The 21,778-nt window shown below is 37.6% G+C and overlaps 1 protein-coding gene across 1 annotated transcript; it reads right to left on the minus strand.

The window, feature by feature from the left end:
• Window positions 1-1,017: 1,017 nt before the first annotated feature.
• LOC106089018 (uncharacterized) lies at window positions 1,018-21,058 on the minus strand. Its single transcript, XM_013254761.2, has 3 exons — window positions 20,615-21,058; window positions 1,787-2,054; window positions 1,018-1,722 (listed from the first exon to the last, which is right to left on the minus strand). Exons 1-3 carry the CDS (start codon window positions 20,624-20,626, stop codon window positions 1,244-1,246), a joined length of 759 nt encoding a protein of 252 aa, XP_013110215.1. The 5' UTR covers window positions 20,627-21,058; the 3' UTR covers window positions 1,018-1,243.
• Window positions 21,059-21,778: the final 720 nt, after the last annotated feature.

The raw sequence follows: 21,778 nt of genomic DNA on the forward strand, positions 1-21,778 counted from the left end.
TTTTACACCACCACTGACATTGGAATAAAATTTCATTACAGACTTCAGGGGTAACGTAACCAAATCCTTACATGAACTTCAATAATATTCACGAAATGTCATAAAATTAACATAAATTAACTATACAACAATTTAACATATGTACATAAAACTGCATAAAACTTAATTTTATACATTTCTCTTCAATATTCATCATAAATTTTGTTAATATAAATTTGATTTATGTTGTTATTGATGTTTTGTTTTCACTCACTTTTCCAATGAAATCACATCTGAAACCAAGTAATTTCATCTTCTCAATTTTTCAAGATTATTATTCTTTGGGGAAGCTTAACCTATTTGGAGCTAATGCATATATATTTGGTACCAAAAATTAAACTTTATTTTTTGGATTTTGGCCATTGACAGCGACCATTGTGCGTTGGAGCATTTCTTATATCATTGCTCGACTTTGGCAGCTAACAGACCCCTGCACTTTGGTCGGGTTACAAACGAAACTTGAACCATCTTAAGGGCGTGGAGTGCAGAACAAAAAGGGATGGTTTGAGTAGCACGTAATCCTTACTTAAATTTTATCGAGGTCACTATTTGGCATCTTGAACGTACAACAAGCCGTTTTCTGGCATAGGTGCATGTCCATAGTGGCATGGGATGGATTAATATCCTCACCCTCTCAAGAGGTGAATTCATGTCCTCACCCTGCGAAAGCGGGCAAAGTCGACGTCCCGTCATCATCCCCAAATGCATAAGCGAGCATCTAGTACTGTGTGTATCGATATGATAACGAAAGCTAAACTGACCTCCTTCTTACTTCCAATCAGTAATGACCTCGTCTTCTCAGGATCTTCCATAGGATTTTCGGATCTTCCCATAGGATTTTCGTCGTCCTACCGACCATTTCGTACGACGCGTCGCCCACGATTTTAACCCGTTAATTTCAATGATGAGTTGTAATATTTTGCATAAATTATGTGATCTTTCAAATCTTCTATTCAAATGGACACCCTTAACAATGAGTTTGGTTTACATCAGCACCTTGCACTTGTTTCCATAGTTTATTACTTAAGCATAAAATTTTAAAATAATATTAAAACTAATCATTCGTTCGTTAGTCTTAAAAAATAACAGAATTTCGGAGACTCCTCTCGCTGTTTCTATCTAAACACGAAAATCACCATGTTATCTCACTGACACTTCTTCACCCATAAACGACATCAAGCATTGTAGCCCTACTCCGAAAGCTCTATTTTCGTCCCGTATAGTCCAAACTATATGAACCGCTCCAAATGTCTAGGCTCTTGACAGCAGGATGAAAGTGACTGGGTTGACTATTGGGATTGTAAGGATTATATTGAGGCTGAGGTGCTGGAGGTTGATAATACGAGGGCTGGTAATGTTGTTGTGGTTGAGGCTGTTGTGGTGGATTATAGTATTGTGGTGCTGATGGTCTGTAGGGAGCTGGTGCTGGTGCTGGTGGTCTGTAGGGAGCTGGCGCAGGGTTGTATGGAGCTGGAGCTGGATTGTATGCAGGCTGTGGTCTTGGTTGTTGGTAAGACGGTTGATTAAGGCTAAATTTGCTGGCTGCCACTGGACGATTGAATTTCTGATCCTTGTAGTATTCGGCTGGATCTTCGCGGTATTGGCCATCGTCAATCTCATTAGGGCCCAATGGGGTGGATTTGCTAGCAGTTAACGTGGGTGGGGGGACATTTATGTCACTGCCTAATGTAGAGAAATGGTTAACATTTTAAATAAACTTTTTCTAAAATATAATTCAAGATCTCACCTGCCGGTTCAAATCCACGTCTACTTGCTCCATATTCAATTTCACGCACCTGACCCTGGTCATCTACGTATCCATATTTGCCATAGACTTCTCCATTTGGATACTTCGTTTCGATTTTAAAACTTTTGTCCGCCGCCTCATATCCGTATGTATAGGAGCCATCGGAGTTATGTTTATTGATTTGCTTCAAAATCGGTACTGGTGTTGTGTAATCCTGATGCTGCCCCATGGCACTGTGGACGGCTAGCACAAGACAAGATGCAATGAACTGCAAAGAATACATAATGTGCATATAGTAAAAAATAGTAAGAACAAGTAAAAACGTGCAAAGTTCGGCCGGGCCGAATCTTTGCGAAAAATTTACACAAAATAAAATTTGTTAAAAGGTTTAATTTAAGCCTACGTACAAAATTTCTGCCAAAATAGACAAAAATGAACGCTTCTAGGAACCGAACAAGGATAATTGAGAGATCGGCTTATATGGGAGCTACATCAGGTTAAAGACCGTACTTAGTACAGTTGTTGTTGTCTGACAAAAATTGCGGCTTCCAGGGGCTAAGGATGTCAAATCGGGAGATCGGATTATATGGGAGCTATGCCGGGTTTTAGACCGATTTCAAACGTACTTAGCACAGTTATTAGAAGTTGTTACAGAACACCACATGCAAAATTATAGCCAAATCGTATGAAAATTGGGGCTTCTACGGGCTCAAAATGTTTAATTGGACCGATTTAAACCGTACTTTGCGCAGTTGTTGGAAGTCGTAAAAGAACACCACGTTCAAAACTTCACCCAAATTCAACAAAAATTGTGGCTTCTAGGCGATCTAGATTTAAAATCGAGAGGAGGGTTTATATGGGAGCTATAGCAGGTTATAGACCGATTTCAACCGTACTTGCTATAGTTGTTGAAAGTCGCAACAGAACATGCAAAATTTCAGCCAAATCGGATAACAATTGCGGTTTATATGGGAACTATATCCAAATCTGAAGCGATATGGTCCATTTGCAATCTCCAATGACCTACAACAATAATAAATATCTGTGCAGAATTTCAAGCAGCTAGCTTTATGCGTTGGAATTCTATCATGATTTCGAAAGAAGGGCTTAATGACGGCCGGGCGAACATGGCTAAATAGACTCAAAATGTCTGGACTATCAAGAATATATATACTTTGTGTAGTCGCAGATCAATATTTCGAGCTGTTAAAAACGGAATGACTAGGTTGGTATACCTCCTGGAAAAATTTTTTATATCCACCACCATAGGGTGGAGGTATGCTAATCTAGTCATTCCGTTTGTAACACCTCAAAATATTGATGACTTTAGGACCCCATAAAGTGTATATGTTATTGATCGTCTCGCCTTTCTGTGTCGAATTAGCCATGTCCGTCCGTCCGTCTGTCGAAATCATGATAGCGGTCGAACGCGTAAAGCCAGCCGCTTGAAATTTTGCACGCTTGAAATTTTGTAGGTCACTGGGGATTGCAAATGGGCCATATCGGTTCAGATTTAGATATAGCTCCCATATAAACCCATCTGCTGATTTAAATTCTTGAGCCCCTGGAAGCCGCAATTGTTTTCAGATTTGGCTGAAATTTGGCACACAGTGCTCTGCTATGACTTCCAATAGCTGTGCCAAGTAAGGTCCAAATAGGTCAAGAACTTGATATAGCCCCCATATATACCGATCTTCCGATTTGACTTCTTTAGCCCTGGAAGCCACAATTTTTGTCCGATTGGGCTGAAATTTTGCACACAGTGTTCTGCTATGACTTGCAACAATTATGGCGTACGGTACGGTCCAATATTTTAGCAGAATTCATGGTGGTGGGTTCCCAAGATTCGGCCCGGGAGAATTTTGCACGCTTTTACTTCTTTATTTTTGTTTTGATTTTGCAGTAAATCTAAATGTCAAAGATTTGATAACATAGCTGTGATTTTTTCTAAAATCTTAAGAAGATGTTCTATTTGATCCGATATTCCACACATAAGCAACAAAACAGTGTTATAATGATGAAAATACAAATATAAAACACATTTGAAGAAGATAGGTTGTAAAACAAAATTTATTTCTAAAACCATTTTGACATTTCAATGTACAGTATTTATCACTCAAGGTAGTTTCGTTGGGGGTAGGTTGACGATACCTCTTTATGTACCATGGTATACCCCCATCCTATGGTGGAGGGTATAAGAGGCTACCATAATGGAACACTCAAAACTCCGATGAAGAGACCAAGTGGAGAATTACATCACAAAACTGGGTGTCAGAGATTTGAGAAGGAACGCTGAAGACCGAGGCTGTTGGAAATCTATTTTACGAAATGTTCTGTAATGGCCAAATAAAGTATGTAAGTAATAATGAAAACATAAAAGCATGAATCTCATTGGATAAGTCCGTTGAGCGGCGTCTATTTATAGGATGAAGGTTGGGAGTAAGTGTCAGACAAGTCTCCAAATAAATTACAAGCGAAAGGAGAACTCTATTTGCGGGACACACGCCACAGATGTTCCACAGTCTCTTTTTCCAAGCTACTTGCAACCTTCAGTCTATCAAAATATATTTTCCGTTCAGACAGTGAGCTGTCATGACGTACACTGTGACTGAGACTTTGGTTCTAGCAAACGACACCAATATATTTAACAAGTAAAAGCGTGCTAAGTTCGGCCGGGCCGAATCTTTTATACCCTCCACCATAGATCGCATTTGTCGAGTTCCTTTCCCGGCATCTTTTCTTAGGCAAAAAAAGCTATATGAAAAGATTTGCTCTGCTATTAGAGCGATATCAAGAAATGGTCCGGTTTGGACCACAATTATATTATATGTTGGAAACAGCCAATTCGAATAAGAATTGCGCCCTTTGGGGGCTCAAGAAGTAAAATAGAGAGATCGATTTATATGGGAGCTGTATCGGGCTATAGACAGATTCAGACCATAATAAACACGTATGTTGATGGTCATGAGAGGATCCGTCGTACAAAATTTCAGGCAAATTGGATAATAATTGCGACCTCTAGAAGCTCAAGAAGTCAAGATCCAAAATCGGTTTATATGGCAGCTATATCAGGATATGAATCGATTTAAACCTTATTTGACACAGTTTTTGAGAGTAAAAATAAAATACGTCATGCAAAATTTCAGCCAAATCGGATAGGAATTGCGCCCTCTGGAAGCTCAAGAAGTCAAGTCCCCGAATCTGTTTATGCAAATTGCAAATTTTGCCCATGAACATTCCACTAAGGAACATTCTGTTTATATGACAGCTATATCAGGTTATGAACCGATTTGAACCATACTTGGCACAGTTGTTGAATATCATAGCAAAATACTTCGTGCAAAAATTCAATCAAATCGGGTAAGAATTGGGCCCTCTAAAGGCTCAAAAAGTCAAGACCCAAGATCCGATTATATGACAGCTATATCAGGTTATGGACCGATTTGGGCCATACTTGGCACAGTTTTTGGATATCATAACAAAACACGTCGTGCAAAATTTCATTCCAATAGGATAAGAATTGCGCACTCTAGAGGCTCAATAAGTCAAGACCCAAGATCGGTTTATATGGCAGTTATATCAGGTTATGAACCGATTTAAACCATACTTGACACAGTTGTTGGACATCATAACAAAACACGTCATGCAAAATTTCATTCCAATCGGATAAGAATTGCGCACTCTAGAGGCTCAAGAAGTCAAGACCCAAAATCGGTTTATATGGCAGCTATATCAAAACAAGGACCGATATGGCCCATTTACAATACCAACCGACCTACACTAATAAGAAGTATTTGTGCAAAATTTCAAGCGGCTAGCTTTATTCCTTCGAATGTTAGCGTGCCTTTGACAGACAGACGGACATATGGACAGGTCATGACGATTAAGAATATATATACTTTATCGAGGAGTTACAAACAGAATGACGAAATTAGTATACCCCCATCCTATGGTGGACGGTATAAAAATACTTATGGTAACATTCATTGTACCATAACAATTCCAACAGTTATTTTTTTGCAAGGACTAACCATTCTGGAAATTGTAAAACGATCGCGAAATTGTAAGACGATCCGGCTATGTATGTATATCAGTCTGTTTGAGTGTCTATAAATAGCTAGGGCATTAACCATTTCTATCACAAAATTGACATATATGAGAACTGCAATTTCTACATGAAAAATAATGAAATAAAATATACCGATTAGCGACAAGAGCTTAATTATTTTTTCCAATATAAGCACTCGTTGAACAATATGACAGCTGCCAAGAGTGGTAGTAGTTGTCACCTAATCGAACATCACTCAACGACCATAATTGGGGGTGGGGGGGTACCAGTAATTTCTTGCACACTTTTATGACTGCAGCCATAAAATATATTCGGGTTAATGAATTTGTTAACTGGAGCTACTTTTTTGTAGTTAAATACCACAAATAAGCGATAATGTTATATTATTAATGATAATTAGATATAAGGAAACCATGTTTCTCTACCAAGTAGCACTTCGATTTTATTGTATTTTAATGGATCAAGTGACATGATGCAATTAAGGTAAATAATCCAACATTTGATTGATGATGGTAAAAATAAGTAAAGCGAGCTAAGTTCGGCCGGGCCGAATCTTATATACCCTCCACCATGGATCGCATTTGTCGAGCTCTTGTCACGGTATATTTTTTAGGCAAAAAAAGGATACAAGAAAAGAATTGCTATGTTATTGGAACAATATCAATTTATGGTTCATTTTGGACCATAATTGAACTGAATATTGCAGACCATAGTAAAAGTTATTGTGTAAAATTGCAGCCAAATCTAGTAAGAATTGCGCACTTTAGGGGCTGAGGAAATAAAATAGGGAGATCAAACCGATCTCCCTATTTTATAGGGGAGCTGTATTAGGCTGTAAACCGATTCATGCCATATTTGACACGTATGTTAAAGGTCATGAGAGAACCCGTATCGGTTTATATGGCAGCTATATCAGGTTATGGACCGATTTGTACTATTCTTAGCACAGTTATTGAATTTCATAACAAAACACATCATGCAAAATTTAGCTGATTCGGATGATAAAGAAGTCAAGACCCCATATCGGTTTATATGGCAGCTATATCAGGTTTTAGACCGATTTGAACCATTCTTAATACAGTTGTTGGAATTCATAGCCAAACACATCACGCAATATTTTAGCCAAGTCGGATAATAATTGCGTCCTTTAGAGCCTAGAGAAGTCAAGATCCCAGATCGGTTTATATGGCAGCTATATTAGGTTATAAACCGATTTGAACTAATCTTAACACAGTTGACAGCTATATCAGGTTATGAACCGATTTCAACCATACTCAGCACAGTTGTTGAAAGTCATAATAAAACACCTCATGCAAAAATTTCAGCCAAATCGAATATGTATCGAAAACAAAGATTGCCTAAAATTATAATTTTATCATTTATTAACAAACAGTAATGTTTTCGAAAACTTTTAAAAGAAAGATATGACAAATAATATAATTTGGTCAATGGTTTATTTTTAATTGGTGAAACATGTACAGATATTTAAACTTGTACTCATTACTGAATGCCACAGTACTTACGTATGCATGTCTTGTCTAAACCTCTCCAATAACGATGTGATGTTTGTAAAGCTTAATTTTCCTTTTTCTAGAGAAACACCAAGATGTTCACAGGATTATCAACGAATGCTTTGTCAGATTATTAACCTTGAAAGGATTGGAGTAGAAAGAATGAAATGTCCACTACCTTGTCATATCGACTTTTACTTTTTTCCATAAGCTAGAACCCAAAGGAGTTGATCTCTGTATCTGGTATAGGACAGTATCTCTGGGACTTGTCTGGGCCTCCTCCAGTCTGTGACGATGCGGCTGGCATCAGGGCCAATACAAACGAATTGCTTTCGGGGATAAACGTTCAGTTGAAACGTATCTTTGCGCCCTAAGGAAGATTGACGAAATCTGGCCAGGCGCGGTACTGGATTTACTCAAGAAGGAAATTATTCCTTCTCGAACAATGACAACGCTTGGATACCACGAATTCCCTCAGATCCTGAAACCATACTTGGAGACTTAGGGACTGTAGTCCCAATTTTTCACCCACTGACTGGAAGATTCGTAGATTCTATGAGGCTGATGGTGACCGGAGACATGCACTATTCGTACTAAATTCCGACTGTCTCGCAGACAACAAAAAGTCTGAAGGAGTTGTATCCTACGGATTCAAAAGGTTGAAACTGAAGGTGTATTGTAGCGGTGGGGTTGGAGAATCAGGAGACGACTCAGCAGTTGTGGCTGGACACTTGAGAAACTAGCGACCACATCGCCATATCACGATCAAAACAAGAGGCGAAGGCCTCGAAACGGGACCCGACAAGCCCTGTGAGAAAAGTATCTTAGAAAAGTATTGAGGTATCGTAGAACCAGCAAGGACTTTCGGGTTTTTTATAATGTTGTATCTGATGTGGTTCCTTTATAACATGAATTTGAGTATAGATCGGAAAAGGACCCATGGTCATGAATTTCTTAAACCTCTGCGCACTAGCATCAGCGAATTTAAAGAAACAATCTATTAAAATAACAAGTAAGAGCGTGCTAAGTTCCGCCGGGTCGAATCTTATATACCGTCCATAGCATTTGTCAAGTTCTATGAGCGGTATCACTTTTTAGGCAAACAAAGAATATTGAACAAGAACTGTTACGCTATTGGAGCTTTATCAAGTTATTATCCGTTTCCGACCATAAATTAATGCTGAACATTATAGAAGTCATTATGTGGTATTTCAGTTCATTCGGATAATAATTGCGCCGTGTAGAGGCTCAAGAAGCAAAATCGGGAGATAGGTTTATATAGGAGCTGTATCAAGCTATTAATCGATTCTGACCATATTAGACACGTATGTTAAAGGTCATAAGAGAAGCCGTTGTACAAAATTTCTTCCAAATCGTATGAGAATTGCGCCCTCTAGAGGCTCAAGAAGTCAAGATCCCAGATCGGTTTATAAGGCAGCTTTATCAGGTTCTACACCGATTTATGTCATACTTAGCACTGTAATTGGAGGTCATAAAAAAACACCTCAAACAAAATGTAAGCCAAATCGGCTGAGAATTGCGCGCTCTATTGGCTCAAGAACTCAAGATCCAAGATCGGTTTATATGACAGCTATACCAGATTATGAACCGATTTGAATCATACTTATCACAATTGTTGGAAGTGATAACAAAACACTACGTGCAAAAGTTCAGTTAAATCGAACTAGAATTGCTCCCTCTAGAAGCTCAAGAAGCCAAGACCCAAGATCGGTTTATATGGCAGCAATATCAAAACATGGACCGATTTGGTCCCATTTACAATACCAACCGACCTACACTAATAAAAAGTATTTTATTAGAATATTATTATTGTCGACAGACAGACGGACGGACGGACATGGATAGATTAGACTTAACATGACATGAGGATCAAGATATATATATTCATGGTCGTCATGCCATTTTAAGTAGATTGGATTGGAGGTATAACAAATTTGATTATCAGATGTGAACCATATTGTCGTTATTCCTATTTTTCCCACCCTATTATTTTAGGAGTGCAACGACTCGGAAAAAACTTGACTCCAAATTTGTACGTAGATTTGTACTATTCTCCCAGATAGCTATCATATCAGATCCATATTTTCCCTATCGACCAATATGTCCGCTTGGGCATCTTAATGGTTGCCCCAGACCCCATAAAGTATATATATTCTTGATCGTCGTGAAATTTTATGTCGATCTAGCAATGTCCGTCCGTCTGTCCGTCCGTCCGTCTGTCTGTCGAAAGCACGCTAACTTCCGAAGGAGTAAAGCTAGCCGCTTGAAATTTTGCACAAATACTTCTTATTAGTGTAGGTCGGTTGGTATTGTAAATGGGCCATATCGGTCCATGTTTTGATATAGCTGCCATATAAACCGATCTTGGGTCTTGACTTCTTGAGCCCCTTGAGTGCGGAATTCTTATCCGATTGGAATGAAATAATGAAATAAACCGATCTTGGGTCTTGACTTCTTGAGCCTATAGAGTGCGCAATTCTTATCCGATTGAAATGAAATTTTGCACGACGTGTTTTGTTATGATATCCAACAACTGTGCCAAGTATGGTCCAAATTGGTTTATAACTGATATAGCTGTCATATAAACCGATCTTGGGTCTTGACTTCTTGAGCCTTTAGAGGGCACAATTCTTATCCGATTTGAATGAATTTTTGCACGAAGTATTTCGTTATGATATCCAACAACTGTGCCAAGTATGGTTGAAATCGGTCCATAACCTAATAGCTGTCATATAAACAGATCTGGGGATTTGACTTCTTGAGCTTCTAGAGGGCGCAATTCCTATCTATTTTACTTCGTGAGCCCCAATGGGCGCAATTCTTATACGAATTGGCTGAAATTTTAGACAGGTCTCCAACATATAATTAAATTGTGGTCCGAACCAGACCATATCTTGATATCGTTTTAATAGCAGAGCAACTCTTTTCTTATATCCTTTTTTGTTTTGCCTAAGAAGAGATGCCGGGAAAAGAACTCGACAAATGCGATCCATGGTGGAGGGTATATAAGATTCGGCCCGGCCGAACTTAGCACGCTTTTACTTGTTATTCATATAAATAGCATCAAACGATGCTGAGTAAAAATTTTGAGTTATTGGAAAAAGTCACTTTTAAAATATCAACTTTAAAACAGACTGTTTCTAAAAATTTAATGTAAAAAATTGTGTTGATACTTGTTAAACACGCAGTTCCTTATGTCAACTACTATATTCCTTGATCGTAATACTAGGTACAGTAGTGCAAGTAGGAAAATAAGAGTTTGCCCATAACATTTTCAAATTGGAAACATATTTCCGATATCATTTATATCAATCATCAGTTAAGTGCTTGTTTACTCGGCAATATACACACCATAATATAGATCAATTTAATACCCTACCTTTTCGATACCAATGTCGCTCTAGTTTGAGTTATTCAAAGGAAAAAACTCTTTAATAACTTAAGACCAGATTGTCTTGCAGTTCATTGGAGGTGTGAAGGCGGACAAAGTTGCTGATATGGCATCAGCATTTTTTATTTCAAAGCGGTAGAGGTGGTATGCTTTTTGTTGCTAAACATTTGGCCACACCTTAACTCCCATATTTGATGCTAGGAATTGTTAAGAACATACTCGACTAGTCAAACTATTACATTTATTATTTAGTTCGTATTGGGATATTGCATAAGATTGAATAAGTCATTGCCTAACTAGCCTAACTAGCTTATCCATAATGGATAATAACAGAATAGTATAAAACGAACAACAAAAGTGGTATGCATTAAATTTAACAGAACTAAGAATTTGAATTTCAAATAGCCAAAACTTCTGGTGTCTATCTAAAATTTTTTTTGTTATAAAAAGAATGCAATGGTCTATTTGTTTAAAAACATCAACACCACATTTTTGAAAATTTCTTGTATTTCTTGTTGTAAAAATTTGGAATAAGTTTCATTAGGTTAGGTTGAAAAGAGTGTGTGGATATTAATCCACCCCATGCCAATATGGACATATATCTAAGCCAGTAATCGGCTTGTTGTGCGCTCTAAATAAAAATAAATAATTAACTCAAGACAGTTTAAAAATATTTTGTTCACATTAAAAAAAAATGTACTTCTTCCCTACAAAAAATAACTAAAATTTAAAATTACAGTTTTCAGAATAGAGAACCCCTCTGCAAAGCTGGAAATCAAGGTCAAGGTCGTTTAATAGTTGCAAAATATGCTCCAGAGTTTTTATGTTTCCTTAATTCCAAATATGAAGTAACATTTTTATTACCCTTAACATGACTAAGAGATTACTAATTGCTTTGCAAAGGTAAATACAATTTCAATATGATTCATATGAAAAAATATTTAAAAGTCCAGTTACCAAGGTTCTCAGACCAACCAAACATGTTTGGTTAATTGACGTTGTCCACATGAGAATAGGAATTGTTTTATGACATTTTCTTACACAATTAAGACCCCTTCTCTTTGAAACGCAAAAATAACTATTACACATTTTATAGCAATTAGTCTTTTAATATGTTTGAACACCTGTTAGCGTAGCAAAGCAAAACCAATATTCATTAGATAATAATTCATGTTTTACCGATTAAATGCCGAGAAGGGTTTTTTTGTGTATAGAGTCATTTCAAGTTTATTTGCCTCATAAAGACGGCAAATGTTCAACAGGGACAACTGAAATAATCTTCTTATCGACATATACTTTTCTCCAAGGGAATAGAACAAATTTCTAATGAACAAGTTCTTATTTACACATGAGTAATTTATTTGCGATTTAAGAACACTCATTAATTGAACGAACCGCAATATAAAAATGTCCTTAAAACATGTAAAAAAGCTTTAGCTTAGGCCAGGCCGAATATTACTCGCCACCAGCACCATGGATTTTATGAACACTTTACACCATTTATATTTATATCTACTCGTGAATCTATCTGAATCATTTAAATTAAACAGCATGCGAGAAGGTTTCATACTAAATCGAACATAATATTAAAATGCTGAAAAAGGTTTACATAAGGCCTATATCAATTAAACCTCTCTGGGCTGACTTGGTACAGCTATTGAAAGGCATAAAGATACATTCCGTATAAGATTACAGCCAAATATAACCAAAGCTGGAGCTTAATAATTCATATCAAGAATTCAATTCATATAACATCAATACCACAGAAAATGGTAAATAAAAAACAAGACTAACATGTGAATACAGTGAGATTGAAGAACCCTTTGCCATCGGTATTAACCAGCTTTAACCCGAATCAGCCTGAAACTTTTAGGTAAATTTAAATTTTAACGATTTCTTGTGAATTATTTTTCTGACATATACGATTACAAACATGACGAAAAAACCAATTGTTTGAAAGGCGTAATTCTCACCTTCAAAAATCATGATAACTTACTTCTTAATGTTAAACCGTTATAATTTTAGGAAAAACTCATAAAAAATTTTGCGTTGCCATATGGCAACATCGGATTAAAAAAATATCTTATATATAGAAATCAATTTGTGTTTGTTTGTTTGTCTGTTTGTGGGTTTGTAAATTTATTTGTTCCGTATAGACTCAAGAACGGCTGAACCGATTTCTTTCAAATTTTCACAGGTTGTGGGGAGTGGTCCGGAAGGAGAAATAGGTTATATAATTTATTTATATTGGTAGGGAGGCGGACCCTCCCCTAACCCTAAGTGTACGTCCCCAAAATAAAAGTGACCGATCGGGACAATATGGGATTCAAATGAAAGGTAATCAAGATTAGACTACGAATTTCATATTAAAATCGGATCCAAGTAACTGGGGGCCGCCCCGACCCCAAAACCTCATAAAATAAGTATATTGTCATTAAACTCATAAAATAAGTTTAATGACAATATGGGACTCGAATGAAAGGCATTTGGGAGTAGATTACGAAAATGGTCAGGAAGGAGAACTAGGTGGGCGCCATTTTTAGCTCATCAACAAGGAGCCTTCTTCTCCTAGACAAGTACAAACAGCGTGCTGCGGGGCAAAACTTTAATGTTAAAAAGTTTTAAATGGTTAAATTATTAAGAACTGTCGCCACCGCACCTAATATAAAACCGGCAAATTAGTTCTCTACCACTGAGAATCGTTTAATATGGCAATTTGATTTGATTTAAAAAAGACTAAATTATGACTATTCAACAGGTAGCCATATAGTACGTTATAGACAACTACCACATCATGGTCAATATTATAGGCGCTAAGCCGCTCCAAGGGAGTAGCAGCATAGACAAAACACTCATAACATAAATATGTTCAACAAGAAAAGAAAAGATTTGCTCTGCTATTAGAGCGATATCAAGATATGCTCCGGTTTGGACCACAATTAAATTATATGTTGGAGACCTATGTAAAATGTCAGCCAATTCGAATAAGAATTGCGCTCTTTGTGAGATCAAAAAGCAAAATAGAGAGATCGATTTATATGGGAGCTGTATCGGGCTATGGACCGATTGAGACCATAATAAACACGTATGTTGATGGTCATGAAAGAATCCGTCATACAAAATTTCAGGCAAATCGGATAATAATTGCGACCTCTAGAGGCTCAAGAAGTCAAGATCCCAGGTCGGTTTATATGGCAGCTATATCAGGTTATGAACCGACTTGTATTTTATTTGACATAGTGGTTGAAAGTAACAATAAAAAACGTCTTGCGAAATTTCAGCCAAATCGGATAGGAATTGCGCCCTCTAGAAGCTCAAGAAGTCAAGTCCCCAGATCTGTTTATATGACAGCTATATCAGGTTATGAACCGATTTGAACCATACTTTGCACAGTTGTTGGATATCATAACAAAATACTACGTGTCAAAATTCATTCAAATCGGATAGGAATTGCGCCCTCTAGAGGCTCAAGAAGTCAAGACCCAAGATCGGTTTATATGACAGCTATATAAGGTTATGCACCGATTTGAACTATACTTTGCACAGTTGTTGGATATCGTAACAAAACACGTCGTTCAAAATTTCATTCCAATCGGATGAGAATTGTGCACTCTAGACGCTCAAGAAGTCAAGACCCCAGATCGGTTTATATGGCAGCTATATCAGGTTATGGACCGATTTGAACCATACTTGGCACAGTAGTTGGATATAATAACGAAACACGTCGTGCAAAATTTCATTCAAATCGGATAAGAATTGCGCCTTCTAGAGGCTCAAGAAGTCAAAACCCAAGATCGGTTTATATGGCAGCTATATCAGGTTATGAACCGATTTGAACCATACTTGGCACAGTTGTTGGATATCATAACAAAACACGTCGTGCTAAATTTCATCCCAATCGGATAAGAAATGCGCACTCTAGAGTCTCAAGAAGTCAAGACCCAAGATGGGTTTATATGGCAGCTATATCAAAACATGGACCGATATGACCCATTTACAATACCAACCGACCTACACTAATAATAAGTATTTGTGCAAAATTTCAAGCGGCTAGCTTTACTCCTTCGGAAGATAGCGTGCTTTCGACAGACAGACGGACGGACGGACGGACAGACGGACGGACATGGCTAAATCGATATAAAATTTCACGACGATCAAGAATATATATACTTTATGGGGTCTCAGACGAATATTTCGAGTAGTTACAATCAGAATGACGAAATTAGTATACCCCCCATCTTATGGTGGAGGGTATAAAAAAGCTCTAACAGATGGGAGAAATGTGATTAAGCAAGCATCCAGGGCAACATTGAACGGAGAACTTTTAAGTTATTTTGTTAATATTTTGGGTATCAAAGTCTAAACCTTTCCCTTATTGATGGCAGCACTAACATTTAAACGAATGTTAGTGGAGACGCCACCACGAACAGAGAGAGGACAGAGTGGTAAAAATTGGCATTTATCTTTGTTATGGGAACCTATCGGTTCCTAAAATAAAGAAAAGTAATGTATAGAAATTTCGTTGAGGTTTATTGCTATATTATTTTTTAAATTTCCCACCCTAAGGTAAGTGTTTCAGGTAGTTTCATTGGCTATCTTTGCCATAGATAAAAATTTATTTAGTATAGTGCGAATATCCAAGTTTGTACTAAACTGTAAGAGGGAAGGCTCAATGAACGTACACAGAATCAGAGCTATTAGAGAGTAGGTTACGTTACAGAGGTGAAATTTTTCTACGTCTTGAAAGCGAAAGCTCAGTGGAGCGGGTATGATTGAAAATTTAGCTCAAAGATAAGAAGCCTCCTTTTTATAGTCGAGCCCAAGTGGCATGCCGATAAGCACACATTTTTTTCGTTTTGTCGCTCGATTCCTTCGCCAAGTCGATGAGTGACAACTCATCGAGTGACAACAAGTAAAAGCGGGAAAAGTTCGGCCGGGCCGAATCTTACATACCCTCTACCATGGATCTCATTTGTACTTTTTTTGCCAGATATCACTTTATAGGCAAACAAAGGATAATGGATACAAATTGCAAAGCTATTGGAGCTATTTCAGTTATTCAGGTATACCATAGTAGATGTCAGCAAATGTCAGCAAAAATTGGATACGAATTGAAACCTATAGTGTCTTAAAAATTAAAATCGAGAGATCGGTTGATATTGGAGCTATATGAGGTTATGGACCCAATCAGACCATATTTGGCACGTATGTGGAAGGTTATAGGAGAAGTCGTTAAAATAATGTTTAGCCAAATCGCGTAAGCATTGCGCCCTCTAGAGGCTCAGAGAGTCAAATTAGGAGATCGGTTTATATGGGACCTACATAAAGTTTTAAATCGGTTTGAACCGTACTTAGCACAGATGTTGGAAGTCATAACAAAATATCTTATACAAAATTTGAGACAAATCTGATAAGAATTTGGGATTCTTATATATAAAAATCAATTTGTGTTTGTTTGTAGGTTTGTTTGTTTGTTTCTATGTTCCTTATAGACTCAGAAACGGCTGAAACGATGTTATTGAAATTTTCACTGATGGTGCATAATGATCCCGTGGTGAAAAAAGGGTACTACATTTTTTGATTTCTAAAGGGGGAGCGGACCCTCCCCCTTACCCTAATTTTCAGAAACGCCAGATCTCGGAGATGGGTGATGCGATTTAAGCGAAATTTTGTGTGCCCTCTGTAGTTACCTACAAACAAAAATTTGGTATCCAAATTTCGGATGGGGTATTAAATCCATTAATTAAATTAAATTAAAACCCAAAATTAACCAAATATATATATATATACCAATCACGACAATATGGGACACAAATGAAAGGAATTTAAGATTAGAAAACGTATCCGATATCCAATTGTCGGACCAAGTGTTTGGGGGTCAACCCCAACCCACAAAACACCACTAAATAGGACATATTTACCTACCATGGCAATATGGAAATCGAATGAAAGGTGTTTGCGAGTAAAATACGAATCTGATATCCAAATTTGGGATAAAGTTTATGGGATTCCACCCCTTCCCCAAAACACCCTCCAAACACCTATTTACTGACCATGGTAATATGGGGCTCAAATAAAAGCTATTTGAGTGTAGAATAGAAAACTGATACACAGATGTGGGACCAAGTGTTTGGGGGGCCGCCCATCCCCGAGAACATACCCCGAAGAAGACAAATTTACGACCATAGTAAAATGGGGCTCAAATGAAAGGTATTTGGAAGTAAAGCACGAATCTGATATCAATGTTCGGGGAAAGTGTCTATGGGGCCACCGCACTTCCAAAACACCACTCAAATAGGAAGTATTTGCTGACCATTGCAATATGAGGCTCAAATAAGAAGTATTTTAGAGTAGAACACGAATCTGGTATATATTTTCAAACCCAACCAGTCACTGAGTGACCGCCCCATCCCCCAAAACACCCCCCATACCGGACATGTTTGCCGACTTTGGCAAAATGGAGCTCAAATGAAGGGTATTTGGGAGTAGACCATGAATCTGACATCAACATTCAGGACCAACTTCTAGGGTACGTCCCACCACCATGACAACCCCCAAGTAGGACATATTTGCTCACCAAGGCAATTTGGATCTTCAAGACAGTGGAACTCGATATTCATAGTTTTTAGGGCACATACCCCAAACCGGACATATTTGCTGGCTTTTTCAATAACGGGTTTAAGTGAATGGTATTTGAGATTAGAAAACGAATTTGATATATAATTGTGAGGCAAATGGCAATATGGGGTTCAGATATATGAGAATAGAGCACGTTGCTGATATATTTTCTGGGCTTAGTTTTGTGTTGTTCGGCCCGGCCGAACTTAGCACGCTTTTACTTGTTAATTTTTTTTTTTTTGTGTTGGGATAAAATTGCTCCCTGTATGCGTTCAAGAGGTGAAATCGGCAAACTTGTAAATATAGGAATTAAATTTAATTCCATTGACGGCTTTGAGTCATTCGTGATTTGGATGTTGAAGGTCATACAAAATACAATACTTCTAATAAAAGGCAAGATTCTAGTTTAAACCGTTTGGTGGAGCGGACGTTTTGTTATTTCGTTTCATAAAAATATTCTGCAACTCATAATAGGAAATAATTTTTCGGAAAAAATAAGTCACTTTAAGATGACTGCGATAATGTTATCCACTAGGTGTTTGATAATCTGCATCTGTTTCCAGAGCAGCGGCAGGGAGTAAGCTTAGAATGGGCTCCAAAGACCAAACATCTGTGGTGTTGAAATCTGTTACTGAGACAACGACTGATGGAGCGGCTGTGCCAGGATTTACTAACCAACCAACGACTGGTCCCCAGGGTTTATTGATATAGACACCTGGTTCGAGTCTTGAGGACTAGGTCGAACCTTTTTTATCTTATCTTTTATAATTTGCCTCGCCCTTCTCTTGCAAACTAATACGCTCTTTGAGAGGCAGGAATAATAAATGACACATCGCTCTCAGGATTATTGATAAGCTTGGTGTGAGTGATCCCAAAACTCTGACCGATAAGGAGAGAGCCTTTTTATTGCACCCGGAAATTTGCTGCACACAGTACACACAATCTACATGTCTGGACTTACAAAACGGCACCAAGTCAGTTAAAAGGCTGCGGTCACCTGGAGGGCGTCCCATCTCCAAAATGACTAAGGCGAACAATAGTAATATGGGTTCAAGAACCATTGCTTATGTCGCTAAGGACAACTTGGTGATGTAAGTTGTCAACTAGGGAAAATAACTGGTCTACAAACTTAGGATTAATTAGAGTGGGATAGTCAATGTTTGTTTTTTTTTTTGTAAGCCCTTTGTTTATTGTAAACCCTTTAGCAACTCCGACTGCGGCAAAATTACCTTTTGTTGTAAAACCAAAAATCCTTTAATGGCAATAGTGTCTCGATAGCCGCAAACGATCATTCGTTTACCGGATCAATCATTATTATAATGGCTCTCGTACTAGAGCGTGAGGGTGAGTATTTAAGCATATAGACCAGTGATGGATAAAAAGTGATGGGCTTGTGGTAAACCCAGAAATTCAAAATTCATTAGAGCAACATGAAAGCTTTTTAATATAAGTGTGTATCATAACATCGAAATAAATCCAAATTTATTCTGAAAAAGTTTGAATTATCATGTTAGATCTGCTAATAATTGGTAAAAATTTAGGCCCGAATTGTGTTACAACATAAAATTGAACTGTGCAGTCTATTGAATATGCGAAGTCTTTTTTAAAATTAATTAATCGCATCTGTCGAGATTTTTGAGCGGTATCTCCTTTTAGACAAACAAAGAGTAATTGATAAGAACTTTTATGCTATTGAAGCTACATCAAGTTATAGTCCGATTCGATTATATATGGATTAGATCGGTCCATATTTAGATATAGCTGCCATATAGACCGATATCCTGATGAAGGGTCTGAAGCCCATAAAAGCTTTATTTATCACCCGATTTCGCTGAAATTTAAGACAGTGAGTTATTTTAAGCTTCCCGACATCTGACGTAAATATGGTTCAGATCGGTACATATTTAGATATAGCTACCATATATACCGATCTCCCGATAAAGGGTCTGAAGGCCATAAAAGCTTTATTTATTGGGTTGCCCAAAAAGTAATTGCGGATTTTTTAAAAGAAAGTAAATGCATTTTTTATAGTACTTAGAATGAACTTTAATCAAATATACGTTTTTTACACTTTTTTTCTAAAGCAAGCTAAAAGTAACAGCTGATAACTGACAGAAGAAAGAATGCAATTACAGAGTCGCAAGCTGTGAAAAAATTTGTCAACGCCGACTATATGAAAAGCAATTACTTTTTGGGCAACCCAATATTACCCGATTTCGCCGAAATTTAAAACAGTGGGTTATTTTAAGCCTCTCGAATTCTGATATAAATATGGTTCAGATCGGTCTATATTTAGACATACATAGCTGCCATATAGTCCGATTTTCCGATAAAGGGTCTGATGGCCATAAAAGCTTTATTTTTTATCCGATTTCGCTGAAATTTGAAACAGTCAGTTATATTTAGCCTCCTGACAGCCGACCTCAATATGGTTCAGATCGGACTATATATAGATATAGCTGCCATATAGACCGATCTGCCGATAAGGGGTCTGAAGCCAAATTTGAAACAGTGAGTAGGCTAAGAACTCCCAACATCCGACCTTAATATGGTTCAGATCGGTTTATAATTGGATATATCTGCCAAAAAGAACAATATTTTATTCTACAAAATTGAATAGTGACATATATATTGGACCACTTAATGTCCGTGCCGAATTTGGGTGCTTAAGTTATCCAATTTTCACTGGATCGTGACGAAATGGGGTTTACATATATACCCGAGGTGGTGGTTATCCAAAGTTCGGCCGAACTTAATGCCTTTTTGCTTGCTTATGATCTTTTCCCTGCGAATTTAACTTTCTAAATTCCAACTTTAAACGCATTAGACAAGTTGAGTTAGGCACTGCATAGTATGATTTTTGCCAATGATATTTTATTATCGTTGAATAATTGTTTACTTAATCAAATAATTGTTCACTTAAATCGCAATCAATTTGTATCTATTTTTCACATATGGCAGCTTTTATTTAAAACACTGCAATTGCAAAACACTTCTCTAGACCAGTTGATTCACACTATTTTTGCGAACATTTTAAAACCACTTGCATTTTGTTTTATTTTTTGCTTCTAGAAATTTCTTGTCTAGTTTTTGTGGATTCTCGTTTACACTTGCATTCCGTTAAAACAAAGGCCTTTTTACGTAATCCCTCAAACATTCACGAGTCCCATTCACTTCATTAGAAATTCATATCGCCATTTGTAGTCCAAAATGCTTACCACTTTATACATGTTTTTTATTGTTTTATGTTTTCGAACAGTCTGTACAGGAATGTAGCTGAATTCCAATGTAGATGACGGCAGTTCTTAGAACTTTGTTGTCCTAACACCACAATTGATTTTAGGCGAGGGTGTAATGTCAACGGATATCAGTAGATCTCTTTTTAGTTTTCACTTTTTTTTTGGCTTTTCGTTTTTGGTCTGGCCAAAATGACTAATGGAACGTTGCTAAACCAATCTTTTGACCTTATGTGGGATAATGGAATAACAAAAGAACTAAGAGCACTGGAGGTAAAAACTGAAAAGGCGGGATTCAAGATCTAAGTGCACTACAAAAACATTAGCGAGTTTTGCTTCGCACAAAGAAAAATCAATAGAATTTGCACTTGCACAAGACTCTGAAAAGCAACGGACTCAAAAGAAACTCAAAGAGTTGAACGCTTTTATATCACCTCCATCGCCAGCGCCCATTGCCACCAGCAAGAGCATGTTGTTCTGCTGCCAACACCAAAGTCAATTGCTGCAGCCAGACCTCCACCAGTATCGGCGTAATGCCAGGCAGCCAGCTAGCCCGATTCAACCCATGCAGCAGCGTCAATTATTGCTTTTTAGCAGAACAATGCTGCAGTAATGTGGAGCAACTCTTAAAAATATGAATTTAACTTGTTGTTGTGACGGTCGAATAAAATCAACTGCAAAGTTTGTAAAGGAAAGTGAAAACAAAAGTTTAGCATTTAAAGAATTGCGTTGCATTGTTAATCGGAAACCTATGGCCAACACCATGTATATGTTTCCCTATATCAGGTAAATGCTAGAGCACAACTTCCCAGGTTAGGGACGGCTGGAGGCAAGCGTCGGATCCTGGAGCAAGCGGCTAGTCACAACGAGGGATCCCGCAATTCCACAAAACCCATGCGGTTGGGGCGCTGAGCCAGTAACCCGCCCCCGGAAAACTATGAGAAACAAAGGAATAGTAAAAACGGACCCACCCATGATTTGCGGATCTGCACCTGGAATGTCCGCACTCTTTATGACTTCCAAATAACCCGCCGGCTGACTACCCAGTAACCCGCCCCCGGAAAACATAGAACTACTATGAAAAACAAAGAAATAGTTAAAACGGACCGCCCAATGTTGACGACCCACGCAAACGAAAAAAGGACC

The sequence above is a fragment of the Stomoxys calcitrans genome, chromosome 2 (genome assembly GCF_963082655.1).
Source record: "Stomoxys calcitrans chromosome 2, idStoCalc2.1, whole genome shotgun sequence".
Classification (NCBI taxonomy): domain Eukaryota; kingdom Metazoa; phylum Arthropoda; class Insecta; order Diptera; family Muscidae; genus Stomoxys; species Stomoxys calcitrans.

Coding starts and splice junctions, on each gene's coding strand:
- LOC106089018 (XM_013254761.2), bottom strand. Junction 1,723..1,786: donor ACGTGGATTTGAACCGGCAG/GTGAGATCTTGA, acceptor TCTCTACATTAG/GCAGTGACATAAATGTCCCC.